Here is a 10,210-nt window from a genome sequence, read left to right on the forward strand (position 1 = left end):
ACATTGTGGTACCATATGCGCATGCGCAAGGGCGTGGCCTTACGAAAACGAACAGTTATTACCAGTAAAGCGACAGACATGCTTTCAAATGTCACTGTACAGAGACGTCATTGTTTATTTAACTACAGGTATTTGATATCGTAAGATTCATAAATATAATTTATTATAAATCGCAGACAACAAATAAAACGTAATATTTATTTTGTACTGTGTAAAGAAAACAACATTCTTTGTACACCTTTTGCAGTTGGTATAGCACTATGATGGAATATATTCCAACGTCAATAAAAAAATTCTGAACCAGATCTAGCCTAGACAGTGACTGCTTCCAATACAAGACTCTGAATAATAGGTGCAAACAAGTAGTTTGTTGTCATATTGTAGATCCAAATTGTCCAAATAGTCATCTGTATTTGTCCCCATGATGTCTTGGACCACAAGCTGGATGCTTCCATTGGCAATGATAGAAAGACTCATGCATGGTTGTCCAACATAGACTCCAGAAGTCTGGCACTGTTTGTGATAGCTGTGGTCACCACAATGAATTTAAGACCTAGAAACACCATAGAGAGAACACATTATCCACTTTTATTCAACTTGTATTTATACAGAGAATCCCAATTGAGAGCCAATATCTCTTTTTCAATGGTACAAAGTAATATGTAGAACCCGCTTGACCTATATAAAACATGTATTGTAAACTATGTAGTCACCACAATAAATGTATGACCTAGGAGAAATAGAGGTAGAAATAGGGGCATGAATATATCTTTCCTTAGCTCACACCCTCTACATTTTCCCTGTCAGCTTTGGGATTCGAACCGGCAACCCTCTGGTTACTGGCCCACCTCTCAAGACTTCTGCTGTTCCCTACATTGGCACACTGTTAAGTTTCTAGTACCACCACCCTCCAGAATCCCAATATAAAGCCTTCCTTACCTTTCTCTCTGCCCAGGAAGCGTAGTGCTGAGATCTCTGAGAAGGTGCACCCACCCAGGAACATGACTAGGATGATACGCTGGGAATCGGTTTTCACCCTTGCGTCTGATCCGTTGCTACCTGCTGAGAGAGAGGGGGGAGGTAGAGAGCGAGAGAAAATAAAGAACTGGAATGCTCTGTGTTCCCTTTTCCTCTATGGACTTTCCATTCAAAAGTGCCTTTTACATACATTTCAGTGTCAATGTCAAGCCCACTTGTCTTACCTGTGACTGCAAATTCATGTCCGTTGAGCATGCGGGTGACTTCCTCGAGCCCTGTCCAGCCATCACGCTCCAATACCTGCAGACGTAGCACAAGCAGAATAATTTTTATTTTATCACTAATTGAAACCACACTTCTGTCTTAGTATCCATGAGTTCATTCATATTGGAGTCCACCTACCTGTTCGATGAGTTTGCAGCTCAAAGGAATGTAGGCTCCACTGAAGATATAGGCCATGTCTCGAGGGACACGGAGGTCATACTCTTCATCTGACTTGGGCACCTTGATATAGATATAGCAAGGACATCCGGTTTCATTGCAATACTGTTTGGTTATGGAGTTATTTTAGGGCAGTGTTTCCCAAACTAGGGGTCGTGATTTGAAAATGGGGTCCCGAGAGAAACTTAAAAAATATATATATATAAAGAAAATCACTCTTGGTTCTTAGAACCAGGGTTTCGTCAGTAACCTCCGGTAGCCTCTAGATACAGTTGTAATAAACAGAGCGGTTTCTGTTTTCTTCCTACAAATGTGGCTCAATCTTTTAAATGGTTCAAGATACAAAATATTATGACCTCATTACTGTAAGATTAGACTCTCAGGAACACGTATGTATCTTCTGTTTCCCTCCACAATGCTCGCAAGCCACGCAGGACTCATTAGAACAGACGGGACAAGACTAGGCACTAAATCAAACTGAAGATCAGACAACATTGTTGCCTGATGATCTTCTGAACTTAAACCTTTCCTGGTGCATTTTAGTCACTTCAAACCATATTTCCTTCAGATTGAAATACTGACAAAAGTAATGGCAAACTGATTTATAATAGACTGTCATAGCCAAAATGTAAAAAGTAAACATTTGCCGTTGATTACATCAGTTTTTTGACATGGTGGGGTCAACTTTTTATTTATGTCAAAATAGGGCCAAAAACGTTTGGGAACCCCTGTTTTAGGTCGAGTTTCCTGGCCCTTTCCCAGCCTAGTCCTGAACTAAAAACAAAGTTTAATGGAGAATCCAGGATTAGGCTTAATCTGTGTACACAAATCCGCCCTATAATGTTTAGTGAAATTTCATGAAGTTAAAGTAACTCAATACATGGGTATGTTTTTAATATGGTAATTAGGTTGTTCATTAAATTAAAAGACTACATACCAGATTGAGCCTCCTGCCCAAGGCACGGAAATTGCTCTTCTTGGCCAGGGAGGAGAAGGCATCAGTCAGCTTTCCTAAAATAGAACATGTTGAAAGGTTCAAGTGCTGATATTTTGCAGAGCATCTTGTCATTGTCAGGACTCTAAAGTAACATAGAGAAACCTATTCAGACATTTCATCAATTAGTGGTGGTCACTTAGGAAAGGTAACGAGGAGAAAAACAAAGTAGTTATATACAGTAATGGTATTGGGACCCAACCTATATTAAATACAGTAACTGTATTGGGACCCAGCCTGTATTAAATACAGTAACGGTATTGGGACCCAGTCTGTATTAAATACGGTACCGGCATTGAGACCCAGCCTGTATTAAATACAGTAATGGTATTGGGACCCAGCCTGTATTAAATACAGTAATGGTATTGGGACACAGCCTGTATTAAATACAGTAACGGTATTGGGACCCAGCCTGTATTAAATATAGTGACGGTATTGGGACCCAGCCTGTATTAAATATAGTGACGGTATTGGGACCCAGCCTGTATTAAATATAGTGATGGTATTGGGACCCAGCCTGTATTAAATATAGTAACGGTATTGGGGCCCAGCCTGTATTAAATAGAGTAACGGTATTGGGACCCAACCTGTATTAAATACAGTAACGGTATTGGGACCCAGCCTGTATTAAATATAGTGACGGTATTGGGACCCAGCCTGTATTAAATATAGTGACGGGATTGGGACCCAGCCTGTATTAAATATAGTGACGGGATTGGGACCCAGCCTGTATTAAATATAGTAACGGTATTGGGGCCCAGCCTGTATTAAATAGAGTAACGGTATTGGGGCCCAGCCTGTATTAAATACAGTAACGGTATTGGGGCCCAGCCTGTATTAAATACAGTAACGGTATTGGGACCAGCCTGTATCTGACCTGCGGTTTTGTCGTTGACCAGTTTGCCCACTCTGCTCTCCATGACAGTGAGGGTCTCTCCAGGCTGCTGCTCCACCAGCAGGCCTAGCTGCTTCAGGTTGGAAAACGTCAGTAGGTGTTCAATGCCATAACTCTGAGAGAGAAAATAGGACAGAGAACTATGTAACAAGGAAAAGGCTCCAACAAAACAACAATGGAAATACAAAGATACAGAATTAATCCAGTCTAAATGCACATTACACTGACGGTGTAACACAGTAACACACTAGCGGGCAAAATTTGGCCTGGGATGTCATCATTTTATGGTTGTAAAATGGTTGGTTGTATAGATGTCTTTTTTTCCTGACAACATCAAGATATCTGGGACTGGGAGAGGTCATATTTTTCTGGTCACTAAAAAGATTTGTACCAAAAAATATTTTTTTCCAACCAGTACACAACATGACATCACAAAAGATGTCAGCCTGACATCATTGCAACCAGTTTTTCCCAACCAGTACTAGATATAATTTAAAACAATACCTATGATAGCAGAACCCACCTGTAGAAACTGGGCTTTTAATGACCGATAATCTTTGGGAAGGAGGCCTGAAGGAAAATATAAACAGCTGATTTAAAAGGACTAAGAATCTTATCATGAGATCAATTATATTTTCATGTGTTTGGTTAAAAAACATCTCTGTGACGACTCACCGTTTTCTGTGAGAGACAGCAGACAAAGGAGTCTCATACTTTCCACCATAGAGACCTAAGGTGGATGATAACACATTAAGGTGGATGATAACACATTAAGGTGGATGATAACACATTAAGGTGGATGATAACACAATAAGGTGGATGATAGCTTCCTCCAGTGTAGTCCCTGGCAACAAGGTTTACAGTTTGATGTGGTTGGAGAGAACAATTATGTGCCAGGATGATTGATGAATACAACCTGCAATATAAATCTTATTGGGCCGATTTAGCACTATGATTACCTGTATGCATGTACCATTCATAGAAATATAATGAATAGAGCGGATTTGGAAGCTCTAACCCTGGCAATTTGACTGGTAAACTCATGGGTACACTCAGAATGGCTGCCAGTCCACCCATTATGACATCATTGACTTGAATGGAGACACCCTTTCTATTCATTATATTTCTATGGTACCATTATCTTCCAGACAATCTTACCTGTCTATTGATATGCTCCTCTATGTAGGAAATACATTCACGTATTTCAAACCCCTCAAGTAAGGCTGTCGGGTGGGGAAATAAGTATCAGTTATTATGCAATGCAGGAAATGGGATTCATATGGGGAAAAAACATATGCCTCAAAGTACAGTACAGCCTATGTAATTAATATTACAGTGCTCTGTCTTCAACAGCTCTTGGAAGTCCTGTTTCGTTTTCTTCTTCATCATCGACTCACTGGCACCAATATCTGAAGAGAGACATGTCTTTTTAAAGGGATACTTTGGGATTTTTGCAATGAAGCCCTTTATCTACTTCCTCACAGTCTGATGAACTCATGGATACCATTTGTATGTCTCTACATCTAGTATGAAGGAAGTTAGAGGTAGTTTCGCGAGCCAATGTTAACTAGTATTAGCGCAATGACAAAGTCTTTGGTATCTAATAAAATACTAGCGGTTACCATAGACTTCCATTCATTCATAGGATCCTGAGAGGCACAGCAGCGGTCTAAGGCACTGCATCGCAGTGCTGGAGGCGTCACTCCAGACTCGGGTCCGATCCCAGGCTGTATCAAAACCGGCCGTGACCGGGAGTCCCATAGAGCGGCACACAATTGGCCCAGCGTCGTCCGGGTTAGGGGAGGGTTTCGCCGGTGTAGCCCGTCATTGTAAATAAGAATTTGTTCTTAACTGACTTGCCAAGTTAAATAAAAACTAAATATAAATTGCACTAACACCAGTTAACAACTTCCTTCAAAATGCACACAGACATAAAAATGGTCTCAACCAATTCATCTGACTCTGGGGAAGTAGAGACTCAATACTCACGCAAACTGAGGAGCCGATGCTCCTGTTTTAACCCTTTCAGCTCCTCCGACACAAACGTCTTCATCTGTTTAATGTCCATTCCACTACGCTTCTGTAATGACAGAGACGGAGAGAGATGAATAATCGTCAAACTTCTACTCTTTGATGTAAAGAAAGCTATAAGAGAACATTTAAGACAAATATGATGCATCCACGCAGGGCAACACTTCACCAGGGGGGCATTGTTGTAAATTATAAATGTGCTGTCAATCAGCTTACCATACCTAGCAAATAAAGGCAAACAAATCAATTGGAAGCACAAAGGCCCATAGAGATGTAAATATGGTCAGAATGAAACACTCACATCATATGCAGTCTGGAGGTTTCGGGCCTTTTGACTTAGGAAGCCAAACACCTGGGAGAAATGCTCGTTCCTGATCTCGTTAAAAACCTGAGAGAGAAACACACACAAATTCCAGTGAGACTGTCATCCTTAAGCCAGTGGAGGGGAAATGATATCAATTCAACCGTGTTATACTTCTAAAAGGCCAACCTTATCTTGAGAGTTTAGCATCACTTTTATACTCTTGTCAGAGGAGGTGACATCTGGACCAAACTCCACACATCCTATAGGACAAAGTGATGGATTATAATTCCATACAGACAATGGACATACAATGCATAAAATGGCATTAAGATCTTATTGCAACTGTAATGGTATACAGCAATAAGAGGCTTCAGTGTGTGTGTGGTCCTTGACTAGGACACAATATATAAAGACCACATTATTTGCAGTATAGCTATTTCAAAGTAGAGACTGTAATCAGAGCAAATATCATTGCTTACCACATTTAATTCTGAAAATATCATCCACAAGTCCTTCATAGACAACCTGGGAACACAGAGGAGTCACAAGGTCCACATCTGCAAAGAGAATGAGAAAAAACATTAGTATGATATCAACTATTATTATGACACGTATCACCCTATTGTTATATTTAAAAGAGAATTCCATTCAAAATCCACATTTTCATACGTTAGTCCGTGAGAATGAATAATAACGCCATTATCCAATAGCATATTTAAAATGTCAAAAAATGAGAGCAAAAAATAAGACAAACGTCACAACTGCCGTGATTCACAGTTCAAGAAAGATCTACCTCTGTCAATGAGAAACACATTTCCGATCTCCGCTTGACGCGCTCTCTGTTCCCCCTCCTCCACCTGCTCCCTCCACGATTCATACGCCATCTGAACCGGGCAAGAGACCAGACATACTGTTAACACTTACTCTATGAATCTCATCTAAATCATGGTGTTTGAAAATCTAAATCATCTGTACCGGTGCTGCTTTCTGACTGTGTCTGCATTCAACAACATACAGCTCTACCTTGATGAACAAGACAAAGACTGGTTGGCTGAAGCATAAACAGACTGGCACCCATAGTAAATAATTCATTCAGTACCATCTAGAATCATAATCCCAGATGTATTTTAGTTTAGTTTTAATTCAGTATACAAGGCAGCTAAACACTGAATTGCGGTATACAAAAGTACATTAAAGAGTGTTGATGTACTGAGCTGATCTTACCTTGGAGCATCGTCCGATCCCATACACCTTAGAGAAGGGGCCGTAGACAGAGTGTAGGAGATGCAGGGCACTACCCGCTGTTCTCACCCAGCGCTGGTCTCCCTCCTGTGGACACACAGGTCATGCGTGTTAGAAAAATAATTAGCACTATGAATATAACCATGCTAGTCTCAGTGCTAGGTTGTTAGTTATATGTCAAAATGTGTTACTAATTTGTTATTACACTGTACATGCTTATGCAACTACATGTAAATACATAATTTTTGCATCATAAAGTGGGACTGATATTCCTAAATACAGCTCCCGTCAGCACTACTGTCTATCATTACCAGGAAGTTGTCTCTGAAGAATTCCGGAAGCTCCAAGCTAATGATGTCATCGTCCAGGGGCAGGAGGTAGAATGACCACTCGTCAGTAGTCACATCTTCACAAAGGAGTGAAAAAGTGTCTGTTAACATTCAAACATCTGGAATACCAAAATATGAATATGAAATTTTAAAAGACACCTACCACCAAAGATTCCCTGCTCCTCCAAAAGGTTCTCGCATGCATAAAACTGTAACAGACATGGAAAGCGAGAGAAGAATGAGCAAAGAAAATAAATATAATTGTTTTATTGCAGAAAGTATACACTAAGCACATAATAATCACCTTCTGAGGGCTAAATATAATCTTGTATCTTCTGAATCTCCCAAATGCTTTGTCTGTATTGACCACATCTGGAAAAGGAAACCAATTTGTCAGTGGGCATAAGAAACAGCCACGAAGTGTCCTGTATAACTGCCCGTACGAACCACCTGCGAAACGGCACTCTACTCACTGCTGTCAGACTGTATAATAACTCTACCTCTTAAATGCTTCCCCCCCCAATTTCAATTTCCATTCTAAAAAATATCCTGTAATGTTTCAAGTGTTCTGTATTCTATTTATGTAATGTGTTATGTATTTAAATTAGTTATGTATTTAAATTAGTGTTTTGCAATTATTAGTCATGTAAATTCTGCATTTCTTCAGTTTATTTGTGAGCAAGAATAAATCAAACTCATAACAGAGTGATTTCCCTCATTGTCTTCCCGATCAAGGACATTAATTCAGAAGCCTTTGTTTGCACAGTAACACAACGTACTCCAGAAGCACTGTCAATAATACCACTGATCCAGAAAAGACAAGGCATTTCAAAGTCTGGGACGACAGTAATTCATTTCTCAGGAAGGGAATAGCGTTGCTAACTTAATCTTTCACTGCATTGGCATCCCAACAATTACACTTTAATGAAATACAATATGAATCAGCAGATTTTCAATATCAGGGTGCCACCATTCTACTTACCACATATCCACTTGACAGTTTTTATTCTTGGGCGGATCAGGAAGCATAGTCTGTCAAGGAAGGCACATTATTAAGGCTATGTTACAACATTGTTATGGCTGTGTTACAACATTGTTATGGCTGTGTTACAACATTGTTATGGCTGTGTTACAACATTGTTATGGCTGTGTTACAACATTGTTATGGCTGTGTTACAACATTGTTATGGCTGTGTTACAACATTGTTATGGCTGTGTTACAACATTGTTATGGCTGTGTTACAACATTGTTATGGCTGTGTTACAACATTGTTATGGCTGTGTTACAACATTGTTATGGCTGTGTTACAACATTGTTATGGCTGTGTTACTTGTTCCTCCAAGACAATAAAAGAGAAGCAGATCTATGGAACTACAATAGGATTTGCTACTTACTGATCTGAGGTGCTGACAATGGGTTTGTATTCCACTTTGTAAAGCTTGTCCACATCATGTTGCTACAAGGAGAAGGGTCACAAAGATTGTATAGGACTGAACCTCATTGTAACCTGGTAAACTGATATATGTAAGGACAGGCATAATCAATATGGTATACAGCAATATTCAGAAACATAACAATGACATGTACCTTTAGTGTTATGACATTAGCAATGCGGTCCAGGGGGCTCAACAAATCTGCCTCAATGAACAGGTCCTTCCTCCCAGGTAGCTTTAAACCAGGGGAGTAAAAATGCAGTATGACGATAATGAGGATGATGAATATACCTAATCAATCCCCAGAAAGAGGAATTTAGGATTGCTACCAGCAGTAGAGACTAATATACATTATAGAAACATAGAGGGACGGTTTCCCAGACACAGATTTAGCCTATAGAATCTCAATTGAAACAGATTTTCAGTCCAGGACCAGGACTGTCTGGGAAACTGACCCAGGCTTTACAACTTTAATAGGATCCATGACTTGTGTGAGTACTTGTGGATACTGAGAACCAAGACAATTGATAACCTGAGTGGGGGGAAGATGAGTGGAGTAGTCCTACCTGTTCCAGTAGGTAAATGAGCTGGTCCCTGGCCAACCTCTTGAGCAGAGAGAAGTCAGGGAGCTCAGGGGCATCTCTCCTGACACTGTGAGCCATGGGGCCTGAGGTGGAACAGAGTAGCACACCTGCCCAACCATTCACCTCCCTGGAAAATACAATCCAGCTGTGATGGGCTACCCACTGGGCACACTCTGGTTGAATTAACACTGTTTCCACGTCATTTCAATTACATTAAATTGAACCAACGTGGAATAGACATTGAATTGACTTAATTGCCGAGTGGGTAGCTTCACAATGACAACGAGCTAGCTAACGTTAGCCACCTAGCTAGAATTCGTAACATAATATACATATTGCAAATTCGTAATATATTATACGTTTTGCAAATTCATAAAATATAATATGAATTCTAATTTGTCAAATATCATACGAAATGGTTGATGGACATCCACAAATTAATGCATACCATACGAAATATAACATATCATACTAAATGGAATGTCTCTGATTTAAATACAAAATAATAAGACATTATCTGAGACCAGGTGCCCCTACACACACACACACACACACACACACACACGGCAGTGGGCTCTGTCCATTGTGCTGACACAGTGCAGCAGAGATACAGATTTTGTGCCAACCTGTCACTCAATTGTTATAACTTTTTAAAATATTTTTATATAGGGACATTACAACAAAAACTGAAGGGGCACAAGTTTCAACTGAGGGGGTAATCCCCCTTTTGGCTAATCGTGGAACCGGGCCAGCTACAGTATAGTGTATATACAATTATTTCTCACTGAAATTAAATATACGTTTCGAAAACCTGTTTGAACGCGATTATTATTTACTTACCTAAACGTTAAAACAGAGCGTCGAATTTTTGTTTACATTGAGACAAATGCGGGTGTAACACCTGAACCCCTGAAAACCAACATACAGAGAAGGGTTTTCGAGAGCTAACGTTAGCATACTGTAGTTATCAGCTGATTT

At 39.9% G+C, this 10,210-nt stretch overlaps 1 protein-coding gene across 4 annotated transcripts in view; it reads right to left on the minus strand.

Annotated features, from left to right (window-relative positions):
- The window catches only part of vps33b (VPS33B late endosome and lysosome associated), a 102,591-nt gene that overhangs the window by 91,961 nt on the left and 420 nt on the right, over positions 1-10,210 (minus strand). The window contains exons 1-24 of one of the 4 annotated variants that reach the window (XM_071400917.1): positions 10,073-10,202; positions 9,215-9,359; positions 8,803-8,883; positions 8,610-8,671; positions 8,197-8,246; positions 7,519-7,586; positions 7,378-7,423; positions 7,197-7,291; positions 6,868-6,972; positions 6,437-6,527; positions 6,123-6,200; positions 5,830-5,903; positions 5,641-5,727; positions 5,298-5,388; positions 4,643-4,717; positions 4,467-4,531; positions 3,984-4,038; positions 3,832-3,878; positions 3,291-3,423; positions 2,357-2,430; positions 1,381-1,482; positions 1,203-1,278; positions 940-1,062; positions 185-553 (exon numbers count right to left, since the gene is read on the minus strand). In XM_071400917.1, the coding sequence (XP_071257018.1) occupies positions 474-553; positions 940-1,062; positions 1,203-1,278; positions 1,381-1,482; positions 2,357-2,430; positions 3,291-3,423; positions 3,832-3,878; positions 3,984-4,038; positions 4,467-4,531; positions 4,643-4,717; positions 5,298-5,388; positions 5,641-5,727; positions 5,830-5,903; positions 6,123-6,200; positions 6,437-6,527; positions 6,868-6,972; positions 7,197-7,291; positions 7,378-7,423; positions 7,519-7,586; positions 8,197-8,246; positions 8,610-8,671; positions 8,803-8,883; positions 9,215-9,310 (1,854 nt within the window). In that variant the 5' untranslated portion in view covers positions 9,311-9,359; positions 10,073-10,202 and the 3' untranslated portion in view covers positions 185-473. Of the gene's footprint in view, positions 1-184; positions 554-939; positions 1,063-1,202; positions 1,279-1,380; positions 1,483-2,356; positions 2,431-3,290; positions 3,424-3,831; positions 3,879-3,983; positions 4,039-4,466; positions 4,532-4,642; positions 4,718-5,297; positions 5,389-5,640; positions 5,728-5,829; positions 5,904-6,122; positions 6,201-6,436; positions 6,528-6,867; positions 6,973-7,196; positions 7,292-7,377; positions 7,424-7,518; positions 7,587-8,196; positions 8,247-8,609; positions 8,672-8,802; positions 8,884-9,214; positions 9,360-10,072; positions 10,203-10,210 lie in introns of those variants that run through there. The other 3 variants (XM_071400918.1, XM_071400915.1, XM_071400919.1) reach the window with 3 other exon arrangements.

Source organism: Salvelinus alpinus, chromosome 5 (genome assembly GCF_045679555.1).
Source record: "Salvelinus alpinus chromosome 5, SLU_Salpinus.1, whole genome shotgun sequence".
NCBI lineage: Eukaryota > Metazoa > Chordata > Actinopteri > Salmoniformes > Salmonidae > Salvelinus > Salvelinus alpinus.